The 20,166-nt window shown below is 36.2% G+C and overlaps 1 protein-coding gene across 5 annotated transcripts in view; it reads right to left on the bottom strand.

Annotated features, from left to right (window-relative positions):
- The window catches only part of SKAP2 (src kinase associated phosphoprotein 2), a 176,820-nt gene that overhangs the window by 79,211 nt on the left and 77,443 nt on the right, over nucleotides 1-20,166 (bottom strand). For all 5 annotated transcript variants that reach the window (XR_002340310.1, XR_002340309.1, XR_002340311.1 and 2 more), the window contains exons 5-6: nucleotides 12,017-12,094; nucleotides 10,983-11,066 (exon numbers count right to left, since the gene is read on the bottom strand). Coding sequence is in view for 1 of the 5 variants with exons in the window: in XM_021078833.1 (XP_020934492.1) it covers nucleotides 10,983-11,066; nucleotides 12,017-12,094 (162 nt within the window). In the remaining 4 variants the exon portion in view is untranslated. The remainder of the gene's footprint in view (nucleotides 1-10,982; nucleotides 11,067-12,016; nucleotides 12,095-20,166) is intronic.

Raw genomic sequence — 20,166 nt, 5'->3', positions numbered from 1 at the left:
CCTTCCCACTGAAACAACAGCCCCCGGTTCCCACACACCCCACAGAAACGTAAATGTTCCAGGAATATTAGTCAATGATCCACTACACTGCAAAAGGATTTAATTTTCACTATAAAAAAGTAGATGTAGTTGGAAACAAAATATTAAACCCATACAGGACAATTCTGAGAGCCTTCCTTAAACTTAAAAAAACTCAGGCTTTTTCAAGGACCAGATGGAGGAAAGTGGCTCCCATATTGTACAAAGGCTCAATCACTCTATTCACTTGGTCCATCCGATCTAAAGCCCAAGATTTCTACGTCCAATCTGGATCCAGAATTCTTAGCAATATAACACGAATGGGGATAGGAAAACATAAGGAGTGGGAGTTCACATCTGGAGCTGTAAAATCAGCCACTACAAAGGCTAAGTTTGGAAGAGCTGTGGGGAGCAGGATACCTTCTCGTGCTAGATTATCTAGAAATAAGACAACTAGGCAGCAGATCCACTTTAAACAAAACTCCCAGGAGTTCCCGTCGTGGCGCAGTGGTTAACGAATCCGACTAGGAACCATGAGGTTGAGGGTTCGATCCCTGCCCTTGCTCAGTGGGTTAACGACCCGGCGTTGCTGTGAGTTGTGGTGTAGGTTGCAGACGCGGCTTGGACCCGAGTTGCTGTGGCTCTGGTGTAGGCCGGCAGCTGCAGCTCCGATTAGACCCCTAGCCTGGGAACCTCCATATGCCGCAGGAGCGGCCCAAGAAATAGCAAAAAGACCAAAAAAAAAAAAAAAGAAAGAAAGAAAGAAAGAAAAACCTCCCAGAAATATGCTATGGGTCATGTATCAGATGTTCTGTTAAGAGTCTAAGAGGAGGACATGAGCAGCTCCTAGTCAGATGAACCAGAGAGAAGCCACTAACTCAATCTAGAGGTAAGCATTCTAGATTATAGACTAGGATGTATAGCATAGTTTTTTTTCAAGGAAATAAAAATAAAATTTTATTTGCAATAAGATGCATGTTTTTAGTGTTTGAATATGAAGCAACCTACATTTATAACAGTAAAGTACTATGAAGTTTTTGCAGTATAATATTTAAAAAAAATTTTATTACTCAAATGAATTTATCACATCTGCAGTTGTATAATGATAACAATCTGATTTCACAAGATTTCCATCCTACAGCCCAAGCACATCCCCCCACCCCCCAAACTGTCTCCTCAGGAGATCACAAGTTTTTCAATGTCTGTGAGTCAGCATCTGTTCTGCAAAGAAGTTCAGTCTGTCCTTTTTTTCAGATTCCACCTGTAAGTGACTGCATATGATGTTGGTGTCTCATTGTATGGCTGACTTCACTCAGCATGATAATTTCTAGGTCCATCCATGTTGCTAAAAATGCCAGTATTTCGTTCTTTTTAATGGCTGAGTAATATTCCATTGTGTATATGTACCACATGTTCTTGATCCACCCCTCTGTAGATGGACATTTAGGTTATTTCTATGTCTTGGCTATTGTAAATAGTGCTGCAATGAACATCGGAGTACATGTGTCTTTGTGAGTCGTGGTTTTCTCTGGATAGATGCCCAGGAGTGGGATTCCTGGATCAAATGGTAGTTCTAGTTTGAGTTTTCTGAGGAATCTCCATACTGCTTTCCACAGTGGTTGCACCAATTTACAAAGGATGCCTAGTATAGTTTTGTCCAAGAATAAGTAAAGGAGGGAAAGCCAACAAATGAAGACAGGCATCATAAAAATGTCATGCAATACAGAAACGTAACATAGCATTCAAGATGTAGAAAGCAAGACCAAATTACAAGGAACATTAATAAACTTTAAACAGTTGCTTTGCACCTTTTATAAAGTTAAAAAATATTCACGAAAATTTGAAAGATGAAGCAAGGTAATATAAGATAAAAAGGGAAAAGGCTGAGGCAAATAAGCAGTTGGAATGGATCTGGTAAAATTAGAGGAAAATACTGTGCAAGGGAATAGAAAATGCAACAGCAAAACAAATAATGTATTAAGGTGATAAAAAGTTGAAAATTTTGAACAGTGTGAGAAATCAGATCAGACATACCTTTGTCAAACTCCCTCAGTAGGTAGGGAAAAAAGAATAAGGGGGAAGATGGACAAAAGGAATATGATGACTATGGAAGACTGACAAGAATATGAAATCAGACAAAATGGGTGTTCTGGAAAACATGTAAAACAGTGCCAATAATCAAAGACGAAAACCTCACTCCACCAAAGAAAGATCTAAGTCTGCAGAACAAAAGGTGCTGTTTAACCAAGTAAAAATAATAAGAAAATAATACCTAGACCTATTCAGCTGGCTGTTGAGTATTCAAGGATAAATAATCATATAATTATTCAAGTAGGGGGTGGGTGTCTGGTAACAGAAGACTGAAGAGAATGGAGAGAAATTCCTAACTTTCTCAGTAGCTTTCGCAAATCCACAACCATAAAGTAGCCATATTTCCAATTAGCCAATGTGAGATAGGAAGTTCAAAGCATAAAATGGGCAGAGACGACTATGTTAAGACTCCACTCTTTTCCCTTCAAGTTGGCATCTCTTCAAGGCAGAGAAAAAAAGGGAAAACCTTAGCATCACATGGCAATCCATAGCAATTTACATATAGGTTAGTTCCACAGTGTTTTCTGGGATAGTTTCAAAGATGCCTGTTGACTTGAGACAGATTGTTAAAAATACTGACATGCCAATCAAATGGGAAATAAGGTCACATAAGTTCATATATCCAGAACTGTAAAGGACTAATAAAATATTTTATCCAAGTGAACTTCCCAAATAGGAGAAGTTTATTCCTTCTAAGTGCCAACACTGTTTAAAATGTTGGTTTTTATAGTGGAAATTGTTTTGAAATATACACTGCCCTGACTTTTCAAATAACTCTGTTGAACATAATTTAGCATTTTCTTGATGACCTAGTAGTATTAATTTGAGTATTAGTTTTTATAGTATGTTATCAAATATAGTCCATTATAAGGGCATCGATGCCCTTAGGATTTTTAAGGCGTTTGTCCCTCTATTAAATATCCCTCAGCTACTCTTTAACCTTGCCTATATCATGCTGTTTGAATTCAATGTCTACAGAACTGAAGTCTGCCAGGAGAAACTAGATAATGAAATCTATTAAATCAGTAACTTAATTTTACACAATTCTAATTCAGTAGGTTCAAGGTAAAAAGCAGTTGGCTCTGATCTCTTACAAAACAAAATGCATGAGGTTAATGCTAGCTATTTCCTCCTACTTCTTCATTGGCTTTCACGTTTACAGCTGTGTTCGGGGGTTTTTACGTGCCAAAAAGACAAATCACATTTGCTGAGCTCCTTCCATATGTCAGAAATTTAATATAGCATGTCTCATATATATAAATTCTAAGAAAGAGGGGGTATTTATCATATCCCCAGTACGGATGAGGGAAAAAAAACGTAAAATAACCAATTTGTTCACATCTGCACAACCAAATTGGTAAAGGCCAGGACCCTCACATAAGTCTGATTCCAAAACCTGGCTTTTTCAACAATTTCACACTGTCTCCTAGAAGACTGTTTCTCAAAGTGTGTCTTAAGAACCACCTATCTTAGAATCATCTGTCTGCTTCTATGTTTCACAAGTCCTTTTCTTTTTAGTGAATAACTCGTGATATTTCCATTAAGTATTAATGCTTATTAGCAGGAAAGAGGGAAACATGGCCCTTAATACTAAACCCTTCCACTAAACTTCATTCATCTGATGAGTAAGTTGTTCTTGGTCCTCAGTTAGAGACACATGAACATTTTCCGTGTTTATATAGCTCACAGAAGTACAGCTGCCAACGCGAATTCAGGGACTAGAAATACACTTCTGGTGCTTTGGGTTAACAGAAATATCAAATTATTACTGTTTTAAGAGGAAAATACTGTATCCCATTTGTATTTATTACTTAAGGGCCCCAAAGAGCTCTGAAATAATAAAACAGGTATGGATCCAAAGGGAAGAATTTTAGTTAAAATTAAAAGTTTGGTTCTTACGGTCTTGTGGCAGGAAATTTTAGGTATTTCTAAAGCCTTTTTTTTTATTATTAAATAAAAGTATACTTCTGGCATAAAAATCAAGTGGTTCGGTATATAGTCACATACTTTCAACCAGAGGAATAAATTTGATTAAAAAAAAACAGTGTACTGTGAAACAGCTGTGAATGGAGAATAAATAAATTACAGGCATTTTTGCAGAACAGGAATTTAAAACCTTGTTTCAGAGTTCTCTTTGTGGCTCAGCAGAAATGAACCTGACTAGTATCCATGAGGATATGGGTTTGATCCCTGGCCCTGGTCAGTGCTGTTAAGGATCTGGTGTTGCCATGAGCCGTGGCGTAGGTCACAGATGCCGCTTGGGTCTGGCATTGCTGTGACTGTGGCGTAGGCTGGCAGCTGCAGCTCCAATTGGACCCTTAGCCTGGGAACTTACATATGCCTTGGGTGTGGTCTTAAAAAAAAAAAAGGAAAACCCTGTTTCTACTTTCCTGGCTCTATCTGCTGTTTTCCTCCACAACTGAAATGGTCTGTCAGACTACTGTAACATAATACAGCGATTAACATAAACATGACACAGATATATCTTAATATCCTATACATGCTACCCTCATAGAGCCTCTTATGATAATGAGAGAATAAATGACACTGCTGCTACCCATGCAACATGAGAATGGCTGAAAACACCTAAGAGAACCCACGGCTCCTTCGCGCATGTAAGGTGGTAAACAACTCTGGATTCTCAGCCACTCTCAGCTTCAGAGCACATCTTGCCTCCAGTCTCACCTTCTTCTGACAGCTGTCAATGCGATCTTCCCAACATCCAGCTGAAGGCTGTCATGCCATCTACTTACCTTCAATGCTTGGAAACATTAAATGTCCCTTAGACAAGAAAGGCCAAACTCCTGACGAGGGAATTTACCAACCTGGCCCCATCCTGGCTCACCAGCCCCCACTCATCTGCTGGCCTAATAAGCCAGCTCCTGCACATCATACTGTTCTATGAGTCTTCGTGCAGGTTCCTCTGAGCCAATGTATCATACCACTTCGTGTTAATAATACCTGGCACATAGATGTTCAAAGAGTATCTACTGGAATAGATGTTACTATATCTATTACACACAGAAAGTAACATCTACTATCTACATCTTAATAGCAGTGCATAGTTTTATTTAAAATATATTGACCTCTGTACATAATCAGATACATCTTCAATCTATACACAGATGTATATACATTGACCTTCTATACATATATACACATATATATCATCAATCTATATACAGATGTTTCTATACATATATACAGATATATCTTCAATCTATATACAAATGTATAGATATAATTTAAATCATGGATTTTTTTTTCTTTTTTGGCTTTTTAGGGCTGCGCCCGTGGTATATGGAGGTTCCCAGGCTAGGGGTCAAATAGGGGCTGTAGCTGCTGGCCTAAACTACAGCCACAGCAACACAGAATCTGAACTGCATCTGCGACCTACACCACAGCTCACAGCAATGCCGGATCCTTAACCCACTGAGCAAGCCCAGGGACTGAACCTGCATCCTCATGGATACTAGTCGGATTCATTTCCTCTGAGCCACAACAGGAACTCTGATACGTTCTAAATCAAGCTATGTCCTTTTTATTGCAAACTGACATGGTTCATTGTCATCAGACCTTTAATCACTTAGTTTAATAATTTATTTTAGTTTGTACATGAATATTTCTTCACAGTGATAAAGTACATTTTAACTTCTCTATACTGCTATAGGGTAATAAAGGTCTTTTATTTAACATTTATTTTGACATACTTTAAAGTCAGTATTTGCATATCAAATTTATTTAATTTCTGGCATATAAAAAGTATTTCTACTATTACTAAAGATATTGTCCTTCTTTAATTAACGAAATCATAATATGAATTTTTAAAATATCAGAGTTCATTTATACATTTTATATATACTCATAATATAACTATAAAATGCTGACGCCCTGACCAAGGAATTTGCCTCTTTCAAATGAACCAGGGAAAAAGGTAAGCTTTTACAGCTGTTACTAAAAGTTGTTGTTATAAACAGGAGAACTTCTAATTACTCAAACACTTCCATTTTAACAATATTTTTTAAATATTAAAAGATATTTCAATATTAAAACATTTTATAATCATCATCCAAACTGAACAAATAAGTCCTATTCTTCCTATCAATGGTAAAATTTTGGGAGAAGTGAGAGAGCAGATTTTTCAATTTCAAAGAAAAATTTTATTTCCCCACCAACTTAAAAGTTTTGTTATTTTAATTATTATAGATGATTGGGTTAGGAAGATGTGGTATATATACACAATGGAATACTACTCAGCCATAAAAAAGAACAAAATAATGCCATTTGCAGCAACATGGATGGAACTAGAGACTCTCATACTGAGTGAAGTAAGTCAGAAAGAGAGACAAATACTATATGATATCACTTATATCTGGACTCTAATATACAGAACAAATGAACCTTTCCACAGAAAAGAAAATCATGGACTTGGAGAATAGACTTGTGGTTGCCAAGGGGGAGAGGGAGGGAGTGGGATGGTTTGGGAGTTTGGGGTTAATAGATGCAGACTACTGCCTGTGGAATGGTTTGGAAATGAGATCCTGCTGTGTAGCACTGGGAACTATATCTAGTCCCTTATGATGGAGCATGATAATGTGAGAAAAAAGAATGTATACATGTTATGTGTGACTGGGCCACCATGCTGTATAGTAGAAAAAATAAATAAATAAATAATAATAAAATAACTGGAAAAGAATACAAAGAAAGAAAATAAAAACAGTAAAATTTTAAAAAATAAAATAAAAAATAAAATAAATTATCTGTATTAAGTCCATTTTCTAATGACTTATTATACATTGAAAAGATACGATGAAAAAGTTACAACCATATGACATAATAAATAACTTTTGATATACATTTAGAATAACCTGGTAGGACCAAGGCTACTGGCAGCTGCCACAAACTAGATGGCGCTAGGGTTTTCTTTAATTAAGGAGTAGGAGTAGGGGCAGCAAAAATCCCTTAAGTGGGAAGAAAAGTACTACAAACTAAGTACTCTCCCCGTAAAAGTGGAAGGAGATAAGGTTCATAATGCTTATTCAAGATCATATGAAGGTTAAACAGAAAAGTGCAAAAAAACAAACAAAACATGAGTCTGGAACAGATTCCTAAATGGGCCATCATTTACAGGCATATTGGAAGGGCTGATAATAACCAAGCTGCGGGAAGAGTAGGGCTTTGGAGCCAGAGGGGCCTGCACTTAACCCCTCAACGTGCTCCTCAGAAGCCCTGTGATAACCTCTCTTGCTGAGACTAATTCAGCCTCTTCCTAAACGATCCTGTTGACTCTCTATCCATTCCAATCCATCCGCCATAATATTATTACAATTACTTCTTGTAATTGTAAACCAATTCTGGTCATAGAGCCCTATGTTTAAAAGCTATATTCAAGATAAAACCTAGGAAGGCCCTTACTCTCATCAGGCTCTTGTCAATCTGATCCTAAGCCACTTTTTCAGCCTTTTGTATCCCCTTCCCTCACTCACGGTGTGTGCTCTGCCTTGAGTCCAACTCTGATCTCATCCAAAACCTCTCAGAACTCAGAATCTCTTTCTTCCACTGCCTGGAATGCCCATTTTACTCTTTTTCATCCCACAAACTCCTACTCATTTTTTAAGGCCCAATAAAGGGTCCCCTCCACTAGGAAATATTCCCTAACTCCCCTAGGTAATTAGCCATCCTGCTTTTGGGATCCAAAGATACTTTATTTAAATCACTATTGTACTGTATTGAAATTACACGCCCAGCCTGACCAATCCCATGACTTCCTCTCATCTCTTATTGATACTCACCAACTTCAACTGTGCATACCTTACCTCTAAGGCAGGATTATCTTTGGATCCCCAGTGCCTAGGATCTACCAAGTATCCAAAAATGTTTATGAAATTTAAAAAATGAATAAATTCTTTTATTATGAGTGAAGGGCTACCCTGATGGCAGTCTGAGCACCTGGGACCTAAGAAATTTAATAAATGAGATTCATGACAATCAAGAGGAAAAAGAGGAAAGGAAGGATATGATTTTATAAAGTGATAAAGTATATTCTATGTGTTGACATATATATTATACATATATATACATATATATATATATGTATATATATTTAAAATATCACTTAAAGGCCCCCAATGGCCATGAATAATAAATACAGATAATATTTATGGGTATGAAGGAAGGTCCATTCTTTACCCTAAAGGCTGGAACCACTCTTTCTAAGCCATTATTATCCTGAGGGGTCAAAATGCTTTTCTGGCACACACAAAGAGTTAGAAAACGTGAACTAGGTATCTGTCAAACAGCAACAAAGTACAGTTTAACCTAATAAGTGGCATCAACTCCTTCTGTGCCTCTCTAATCCATTTATCTAAATCCTACTTGGTTGGAGAATGACAGTTCTCATATATCTAAAGAGCCCTTCCAACTTTAGGTAAATGGCTCACACACACAGTTAACAATGTTGTACAAATTAACTGATTTCACAAAAGAAAATAAAAATTTCATGTGACGTATACATTTTTGCGGAAAGAAAAAGATGCAAAGGAAGGAAATTAGGATCATGCCAAACAAGCAATTAAAAACCACCTAAAGATAGATTTTTTTTTCCCAGCATCCCTAAAAGAAGAACTGGCCGCGAATTCCAAAAAAACCACCAAAAACAGATCTGAAATGTCAATGCACACAGGAGGCTTCATAGTGACAGATAGGGAGGCATTTAAGGAAATATAAACCAGATCTTCAAAAATCCACACAAAATGGGAATGCTAGAATAGCAATTTTTAAAAAGCTGTGGTGGCAGAGTGGCTAAATTGATCACAAAATACTTAAAATACAAATTACGATGAATGTTATTAATACAAGGTCTCATCAAATAAGAATAGAAATGGGAATTTAATACCCTCCAAATAACCAGAATTTATTTATAGAATATTAGTCTTTGAAAGAATTATAAACATTCCTTAGATTTTGGGAAAACTCTTGCTAATCTCTGACCTAACAGTTGGTATATACCAGTAAGGACTAGGAGTGAAGAAAACAGACATTAGTACTGATATATATATATATATATATATATATATATATATATATATATATATATATATTTTTTTTTTTTTTTTTTTTTGCTGCAGCTGTGGCATATTTAAGTTCCTGGGCCAGGGATTGAATCTGAGCCATAGAGGGTCCCCAACCTACCGCACTGGCCTGAGGCTCAAACCTGCACCACTGCAGAGACAATGCAGATCCCTAACCCAGTGCACCCAGTGGGAACTCCTAGTATTCACTGATTTTTTAAAGAAATTAGAAATGAGAAGCTTAACTGAACCAAAGTCAAAAGGATTTGAAACCTTTCTCCCCTGATCTTACAAAACAGAAGACATGTCTTCAAGGAAAAGAAAAGGCCTGATCTCAATTCATAATGCTGTAGAAAATTATATTTCTATAATAACATATTTATAACCTATGATAATCATAATTGAACTCGGACTCTAAATTTTCAGACAAAATCACCTAATTAATTAAGACTTAGCAGAAGAAAGAAAGTTGCCTACTGACAGTTGTTCATCATTTATACTTCATTGATGACATGATTACACATGAACATCCTGTAAATTAGAAAAGAGAATGAAAGCCAGCCACTGAATTATTCTCAATTTGATACTGCCATTAGCCATAAGGTAAGACCAACTTACAGATACAAGCATCATGCATGTGTTTCAAATTTATCTAAAATACAATAATCACATCTGTCCAATTTTATAGTAAGAGGAAGAAAACCCTAAAAATGGAAAATAATGTCAAATGAAACATAAACTTCCAAACAATATTAATAAGTAACAATTTCATGGGAAAGTTTATGTTCAGAGACATGGGACATAATATTACGTCTTTTTTTCTCCTTAAGTGTCCTTTCTGTAAATGAATGTTAGTTATGTCTATATAACCCTCACTTTAGAATACGCAACTTTTTGACCTGCTTTTCCTAGACGAAAGCAAAACTAAGAAAGCTTATATTTTTTAAATTTCATTATTTTATGGCTTTATTTGCTCAAATAATGAACTTAAAATTATGTGAACTATGACTAAAATGTTTATTAATTGGCAAATGAAATTATCTTATTGTTTCTAAATTAATACGGTGATAACAGTGGTTAAGAGCATGGATTCTATCCATTACGCCCAAGTTCAAATCCTAAAGTTGCCATTTACCAGCTCTGTGACCTCGAACAAGTTACTCAACCTCTGTCTTCAGTTTTCTAGACAGTAAAATAAATGGGACGGATAATAGTACCTACCTCAGAGCTGTAGTTAAACACGTTAATATAGCTAAAGTGCTTAGAACAGCAACCTCTATTTTGCTATTACTTAAATTCAGACAAGAAACCTAGAAAGGTGTTGCATGTGTTTCATTTCATCTAAATTTTTCCTTTAAAATATTTGAAACAAAGGGTGGGGGAAAAAATGTAATTGTAATGTATACATGTAAGGATAACCTGACCCCCTTGCTGTACAGTGGGAAAATTAAAAAATTAAAAAATAAATAAATAAAATATTTGAAAGAAAAAACATCTTTTCTTCCCTTCAAAACTCTCACAACCCTAATGGTCTTACATTTTCCAGGAATTCTACAACTACAGCAGTAATAATTTTACTCTCTTTCCTAATTCAATAAAACACAAATGTACTAACTTTCAGGGCTTCGGGAATGTGGAGCACTGGTCAAGTAACAGAACTATAAATTAGTCTTAAGCTATAATATTCCAATTATTGGTTATGCTTTCTCCGTTTGCCTTCAGGATATTCTGTACAAAAAGAGAGGTAGAGTAAACCGAGACCCTCACGCAATAAAAGTGGATATAATTGAACACCAATACTACCTTTATCACTCCCATAGTAATAGAACACTGTTTTACTGAGAGCACACCACCGTTTCTGCCATTCAAATCCCAGAAAGCTGTGATCTGCAATAAAGGGGGAAGACAAACAGTTTAGCTAATACACATTACGTATAACAGATCACGTGAGTTCCTTATCGTAAAAGGAAAAGTTAATAAATATTATTTCTAAGGTTCCTTTTACCTGTGGAATTCTACGATTAATTAATTTGTGTCTTCTTGTCCAAAAGACAGACAAAAAAACAAAACATAAAGCAAAGCTAAAAGGAATACGCTGAAACAGAGATGGGGCCACTATATTTATGGGATCAGCTCCACGACCAACAGACTTTCCTGACAGGCATTTGACTACAAAGCCTTAAGATAACTGATTCGTCTGGGTCTCATTTTCTCATCCGTCATAAAAAGGAGGGAGGGGGAGTTGACCTGGATTATTTCTATTATCTCTTTCAGCTAAAAAAGCTAAGAAAAGCAAATGGAATAGAAATAGAAAGGCCCAAAGGAACTACCTGAGAGACAGGCAGAATGGTAATGAAGAGACTTTCTGCTTTTCACTTCCCATATCATAACATCGCCTCCATATTTCATTTCCATTATACACTGGTGCTGAAAGAGTGAGACCACAGGGTCACCTCCCACTTATCACAGCCAATGGAGACAAACACTGAATGAATAACAGAAAGTGGCAGACGATATGCTCAGCTTGATCTGAACCACAGCAAACATGGTGTACGCCAGGTCAGGTACAGGACTGCCTGCTGCTCAGCCGGGTAGGATAATGGTGAGAAATCCCATCCTTAAGACACAGTCATGGCCCACAGCTTTCCTCTAAGAGGCAGGAAACAGCTCCTGAGTCATTTACAAATAACCAAGGTTGACAACAAAACACACGACCAAATGTTTTGTTATTAAAAATTATTTAGAGATAAAAGCTATAATTTATGGTTTGGATAATATTGTCCAGATTTCCTATTGCCTTAGATTTTTATATTTTTCATTGGACTCACACAATTTACCTTTTCTGCGTTTTTCAAGGTAGCCAGACTTTAAAACAAAAGGAAGGTCTTGTGCTGCAATTGGAGGAAACTGGTTTCCTATGAAAAGGAGGAGAGAAAAAGCAGTGATGAATCCATGTTAGAAAAATCACCGATCAGATTTCATTAGATTCAGTGTACTTTTAATTACCCAAATTAATTAAAACATGGATAAATTAGATTACATCATCGCTAAGCCCCCGCCTTACCCCAATTCTAAGATTTCATGAACTATATTCACACTGATATTTTTCTTGCACTTTCAGTAACAAATGGTCAAGGTTCAAGAAGGATATCAAATGCGGCAATTGTTCACAACATATTTTTTGTAGAGCAACTTGTAACTCCCTTTAGATCTAGCTTAGAATTGTTTTAGGTTATTTCAAAGATTTAATTTCCAGCTAGAATCCTGAATATCTGTGAAAGAAAACAAGTATTTTTTCATACTCTAATAACTTTCTCATCTACATAGAAAATGTGGAATTTCAAATCTTTCTATCAGTTTTTTTTAATTGGCAAAAAGAAAATTTGGTATTCAATGGGCACATCAAACAGCAATAACTTTCAAAAAATAACTACTACAGTAAGTAAAAGACTACTGCCTATGTTTCTTTAGTCCTTTCACAGAGCTTATTTTCTCACTTACCACTATTATTCTTTTCAGAAAGGATTAGCCAATGAATATACCAGTACTGGTGATCTCTAAGGCTATCATGATACTTAAAAAAAAAAAAAAAAAAAAAAAAAAAAAAACTCACGTTATGCATAGAAACAAAGATGGCCAACTTCCAATTAGTGGGGCCAAAGAATTCCCAGGGGAGCTAAGCCTTGGGTATGAGGCTTTAAAGACTGATATAGTAGCCCATGTGACAACACCGGGGGCAAAAGCAGAGGTTGCAACTCACAGGTTTGCCATCTGTTAGTCTCTCCACCCCCTCTGTAAAGTGGCAAGTCATTTTGAAAGCTACCTAACAAAAACTGAATATCTATTAGGGTAATTCACATTTGCCTTTATTAACTCTGCTTCTTGATATGGAAATTCCAATAGCCTCATGAGAGTCTTCAATAGGTCTATGTGAAACCAAAGAAGACAACAGCCCTTAATGCTATAGCTATACGCTCATAGAAAATGCTTCATGAATATGATCCAAAAGATACATTTATTAAATGAATATTTACCGGTTTATATTAGGTGCTGGGGCTTTTTTCTAAATATTACCTAACGTTGGAAACTAGGAAAAATAAACTCAACCTCACAGAAAATTTGTTGAAACTATTTAAAACGAAATTTTATGTATAAAATTTAAAGAATAATTAATAATTGGTCTTACTCCTTCCTTACTTATACTACCTCTACATCAATTTTTATTTTATTTCATTTTTTTGCTTTTTAGGGTCACACCCATGGCACATGGAGGTTCCCAGGCTAGGGGTCAAATCGGAGCCACAGCTGCCAGCCTACACAGCAGCCACAGCAACGCCAGATCTTTAACCCACTGAGCGAGGCCAGGAATTGAACCCACAATCTCATGCTTACTAGTCCAATTCATTTCCGCTGTGCCATAATAGGATCTCCTCTACATCAAATAAAAACCTTTTCCATACAACCAGACTCTTAAATTTTAAGTGTCTTTTTTAAAAAAGCATCATCAAATATAAATAACAAAGATATATAGACAAATATCAGCATGGTTCCACAAGGTAATAATAATCGCAACAGCTAATAACATTAAGCCTTTAAGCCTTTACCACGAATTAAGCATGAAACAGTCATCATCTCATTTTATTCTCACACATTATTAGCTCCATGATACCAATGGAGAAGTACGGTCACAGGTAAGTAGTGGGGCCAGGGCCCCAGGTCTGTCCAACAAAGCATTTTCTGAAATGCTACATTCTACTGCTGATGAAATAAGTGAATGGCATCTATAGAAATTCTACAAGATGACATCATTGAATTATTCTCCTATGGCATTAATCACAATTATACATTTAAAATTCTAGAAGATTCGTTTTCATTTTCTACATGATTTTAGAGAAACCAATTTTGCCTCCAAAAATGTCATTTAAAAATATTTCCATTTTGCAAAAAAAACAAACAAAAAAAAGGGAGTTCCCGTCGTGGCGCAGTGGTTAACGAATCCGACCAGGAACCATGAGGTTGCGGGTTCGGCCCCTGCCCTTGCTCAGTGGGTTAACGATCCGGCGTTGCCATGAGCTGTGGTGTAGGTTGCAGACGCGGCTCAGATCCCGCGTTGCTGTGGCTCTGGCGTAGGCCAGTGGCTATAGCTCCGATTCGACCCCTAGCCTGGGAACCTCCATATACCGCGGGAGCGGCCCAAAGAAATAGCAAAAAGACAAAAAACAAAACAAAACAAAACAAAAATTTCCATTTTGGTTTAAAAACACATTCACACAAACATGGGATAAATTAGTAATGAGAAAACTGATAACTATGGAAGGAAAAGGAGGTGCTTTTTATACGCAGACTCCTCTAGCAAACTGCTCTAAATAAAAAAGAAATATAATTTAGACTGATTTCTTTAACTTCTTTTCACTCAACTATGCTTTATCTTCACAAAGGCCATAGAGCAATCTTTTATTTTTTTAATCTTTTGTAACTGTTTCATAGTGTAAGTTTTAAGCTATAAATTTTTACAATTATATTTAGAATATTTTTCTAGTTTATGATATCCTTTAAGTGCATTTGTATTATTTTTCCTATTCTGCATACAAAAAGTTTAGAGCCATTAATAACATAAGATCTTATCTGAAACAAGAATCTACAGAGTTAGAATGTCATCTATATTTTATAACACAATAAAGTGTATACTTTTGTTTTTGTCTTGAAGAAGAGAACAGGTACATAAACAATTGTCATTCTATTCCCATCTCCTAAAAGAATCTTATTATTGAGGGGTAGTTAAAATAGGTGAAAAATATTTAGTATGAAAACTATCAAATATAAAATTATTTTATAACTTAATAAAAAGTATACATTTCTGAATTAAGATTCTCTACTTACAGTCCTACTCTGATTACTTGATTACTAAGTTGGACTTGATTAATAAAACAAATACAGGAGTTCCCGTCATGGAGCAGTGGAAACAAACCCGAATAGGAACCATGAGGTTGCAGGTTCGATCCCTGGCCTCACTCAGTGGGTTAAGGATCTGGCGTTGCTGTGGCTGTGGCGTAGGCTGGCAACTATAGCTCTGATTCCACCCCTAGCCTGGGAACCTCCATATGCCATGGGTGTGGCCCTGAAAAAAAAGAGACAAAAAGAAATAAAAAAAGAGACAAAAAAAAAAAAAAAAAAAGGAAAGGAAGCAAATACATCCCCAAACATTCTTCATGCTTTAGTTTTTATTACCTGTTTCTGTTTAAGAAGACAATTTCCAGTCTGTCTTTTGGTTGGGGCAGTTAATCTGTTCATGTTTATCAGTATGTATGTTTTTGGGTTTTTGGGTTTTGGTTTTTTTTTTTTTTTGTCTTTTTATGACTGCACTTATGGCATATATGGAAGTTCCCAGGCCAGGGGTTAAGTCCGAGCTGCAGCTGCTGGTCTATGCCATAGTCACAGGAATAGCGAATCTGAGGCACATCTGCAACCTATGCAGCAGCTTACCACAACACCAAATCCTTAACTCACTGAGCGAAGCCGGGGATTGAACCCACATCCTCACAGAGACAACATCAGGTCCTTAACCCACTGGGCCACATGGGAAGCTCCAATATGTGTGTTCTTACTGCCATTTTGTTAACTGTTTTGGATTTGTTTTGGTAGGTCTTTTTTTTTCCCTTTCCTTTTTTGTTCTCTTGTGAGTTGATGACGATTTTTAATATGGTTGGATTCTTTTTCCTTTTTTGTGTGTATATTTATTGTAGATTTTTGGTTTGTGGTTATCATGAGGTTTTGGTATAGCAGTTATATATATTTACTACATACATATACATGATTGTTTTAAGTTGCTGAACTCTTAATTTCAAATGCATTTTAAATATCCTACATTTGTATTCTCCTCCTCTCATGATTATTGGTTTTGATACTGTATTTTTGTTGGTATAATTTCCTGCCTTTACTGTATGTTTGCCTTTACTGATGAGCTCTCCCATTTTGAAAACTGTTTTCTAGCTGTGGCCTTTCCTACTTAGAGAGGTTCCTTGAGTATTTATTGTAAATGCTCTAGAGATAATGTTTAATAAAAATCAAAAGAACTTCAATAAATAGATAAAATACACTTCCTGCAATCACCACAACACTGAGAACAGATGGAAATGTCAGGCATATAAATGATCATGAGGATGATTTTTATTTATAGAGAATCTAACTTTTGAGTCATTAAAATAGTTTTATAAAAATTTCATACATGTTAACCACAGCTGGTGAAGCCCCCCCACCGATGAAGAGTAGGGGAAAAGGTAAGTAATGGAAACACAGAGTGAGAGGCAAGAGAGCCGGAAAGGGTTACCATGAGTAAGAGCAAAGAGGGCGTCCTTCTGGAATTTCTTCCATCTTAATACCCACTTTCACAGTTAATAGCACTCTAACTCAGTTCTAAACTTCATAACAACACAGAGTAAGAAATACAATGCAGGAGTTCCCATTGTGGCTCAGCAGTTAACAAATCCGACTAGGAACCAAGAAGTTGAGGGTTCGATCCCTGGCCTTGCTTAGTGGGTTGAGGATCCGGCGTTGCCGTGAGCTGTGGTATAGGCCAGGGGCTACAGCTCCAATTCGACCCCTAGCCTGGGAACCTCCATATGCCACGGGCGCGGCCCTAGAAAAGGCAAAAAGACAAAAAATAAAAATTAAAAAAAAAAAAAAAGAAATACAATGCAAAGAAAAAAAAAGAAACTGTGACTGAACATACAGTATTAAAAATGCCCACTTTTAACCATGTGATTTTAGCACATTTTTCAAAAATTTGTATCCATGATATAAAAAAATCAACTGCCAAATACAGAATATGATATTTTCAATGACTTAGCCATCACAAGGCAATCCAGTAATTTGTTCACTGTGTGGACTACTCAGCCCCAGGTTCACAGACCTGACACAGTTCAATTGTCCACGGGCTCCTTTTCTCCTGATTGAGAGTTGTCATTACTGAACAATTCCATTACTAAAGTTGAATTTTTGATTCAAATTAAAAATCAAAACCAAAGGCATGTCCCCTGTGGCTCAGCAGTAACAAACCTGACTAGCACCCATGAGGATGTGGGTTTGATCCCTGACCTCACTCAGTGGGTTAAGGATGCGGCATTGCCAGGAGCTGTGGTGTAGGTCGCAGATGCAGCTCGGATCCCACATTGCTATGGCACATAGTGTAGGCCAGCAGATACAGCTCTGATCCGACCCCTGGCCTGGGAACTTTGATATGCCTCAGGTGTGGCCCTAAAAAGACCAAAAAAAAAAAAATCAAAATTAAAACTTCAAAAAAGAAACATGGAATACTAAACAGAATAAAATGTTTGTTAGCAACATACAACAATGGATGCAACTTCATGTGACAAGAGCTTTTTAGCCACATGCGAACATCATACCAAGACAGTTGAGTTGTACTCTGTCATTGCAAGGTAAGATGCTGGCAGTTACCTCAGGGAAGTTTAAGGCAGTAAAACAGTCTGACTCTGAATCTATAGTTTGCTCATGAATATCCGAAATACACAATGACCTCTTAAAGACGTAGAAAAGACAAAATCCAAAAGATATACATGCTATTCAAACTCCACATGAATAAATGATAAAACAGAACTTATTCAAATCAATCCAGATATGGTAAGCTCTTATGATAAGATACTACATGTTCTTCTATAAATTTGGTCTGTAATTAAATCACATCCGAATAGATCATGACGTATATTGTCACTGAAAATTTTACATATAAATATTGTATCTCCCTAAGAATAAAATTATAGTAAATAATTAAATTAAGTCAATGAAGTTCCCTTCTTTTGGATAGCCTGATCTCATTCAAGACTCAAAGTTCTAACTTACTTTTAAAAACTATCAAAATACATTAAATTAGAGAAAAGAAACAACTCAGAAATTCCTCAGAGGGTGGAAAATCATGGAAATTTAACACCTGGTCCAATGAGCTCTTACTAGTCAAAGAAGTCAGGTATGATATTAACAAATCCATACATGAATTACAAATCCCTAATGAATTAGTAAAATCATTAACTTGTCAAAGGATGACTTTTTCAAGGGGTGAATGGGAAAAAATATCTTTATGGATGTCCCAAAAGACAATGAACTCTTGCAAATCAATAAGAAAAAAAAATAACAGGTAAAAGATATGAACCAGGCAATATATGAAATAAGTACAAAGGCCAATAAACATGAGAAAAGATGAATGTTTATTGATTTATTGTCTTTCCCCAGCCCTCTTTACTTTCACTAGAATGGAAGTGCCAGAAGCTCAGAGACCACTTTGTCTCACCCTCTGTGTATCCCAAGTACCTAGATTAGCACCTAGGACACACAGTAAGTACTCATTACATTACGCTGAAGAAATAAACAAACCTCACTACAAACCAAGATAACAGACTAAAATAGGATACTACTTTTTAACTTATGAGACTGGCAAAGACTAAAAAGATTAATAAAAAATACCAAATAGCAGGAGGGCAGGAAGAGATGGCATTGTCCTAAATTGCTTTTGGGAGTGTCATTTCCTACAGCTCTGTAGTAGAACTGGACAATACTTTACGAAATAGCTCCTAAAAATCATCCTACAGAAATAAAGCACAGGTTCATAGTGGTGTGTGTGCCATAAGAGTCACTGAAACACTACTTGTGACAGCAGAAAAATGTCCAGCAAGAGGGGTTATGAAACCCTTCAAAATCATATGTATGGAGTTCCCATCATGACTCAGTGGAAATGAATCTGACTAGTATCCATGAGAAGGCAGGTTTCATCCCTGGACTCTCTCAGTGGGTTAAGGATCTGGCATTGCTGTGAGCTGTGTGTAGGCTGCAGACACAGCTGGGATCCCGAGTTGCTATGGCTGTGGTGTAACCCCACAGCTATTGCTCCAATTCAACCCCAAGCCTGGGAACCTCCATATGCTGTGGGTGTGGCCCTAAAAAGACAATCAAATCAAATCATATGTATTATTTAAATATGCATGTGTAGATCTATGTGGAAAGACATGTACTAATGTAGAAAGATGTTCATCATACTTACATGAAAAACATAAGTTACAGAATAATACGCAGGGTGATACCCCATTTTTTAACTAAAAAAATCTGAGTCCATATTTATTCTAACACAAACACAATTGTATAATTCAGGGGAAAATGTCTATAAGGATACATTCAGCACTTTTAGCCATTCTTACTTTTAGGGAGATTTTTTGTGGGGTGAACAACTTTTGCTTTGTTATAAACATATATATACATTTAAAATTTGACATAAAAGAAATTTTTAAATGAAAAACAATAAAGACTGTCTATAGGTTTTTAAGTAATTAAGTCAATTTATATTATTTAAATCATAGCCAGAAAAACTTCAACCACTGATCTAGAAGATTTAATTTAATCCATACAACTTGAAAACAATCTCCTCAATTAATATGAAGATATAACCTTGAAAATATTCACCTGGTGATTTTCAAAGAGGCCAAGGCTTGTGGATACAACACAAGCTTTCCCTCTGCCTGGAATGTGCTGTCCTTCACTTTCCCTCACTTCACCACCCCCTCTATCCTCACTGCCTAGAAAGCTTCCAGCTCATCCCTCAAGACGCAACTCAGCCCTTTGAAATGCCTTCCCACCATGAAGGCATTTTATGTTTTACGTTCCTACAAACATCTGTAAGAAAGAAAACTAATTTCTTAGAAAGATTAAAGGAAGCTATTTACTCTGATATAGATAGTTCTAACTTTTTACTACTGATTATTCAATGTTTTTAAAAAGTCACTTAAGTGAAACAAAAGTCATTGATTTTTATTTATCCAGATATTTCTCCATTTTCTAAAAAACTCTCCACCTGATTACAGAAACAACCAAAGGCCTCAAGAGAAATCATATTCTGGGGAAAACGCTGATGAATTTTTAGAAATCCACATGGATTAGACATGCTCTTGGTTGGAAAATAAGCATTTATGATTAGGTGAATTTTTTT

The sequence above is a fragment of the Sus scrofa genome, chromosome 18 (genome assembly GCF_000003025.6).
Source record: "Sus scrofa isolate TJ Tabasco breed Duroc chromosome 18, Sscrofa11.1, whole genome shotgun sequence".
Classification (NCBI taxonomy): Eukaryota; Metazoa; Chordata; class Mammalia; order Artiodactyla; family Suidae; genus Sus; species Sus scrofa.
Note: the sequence above shows the minus strand (reverse complement) of the source record. Positions and strands in the feature narration are given on the sequence as shown.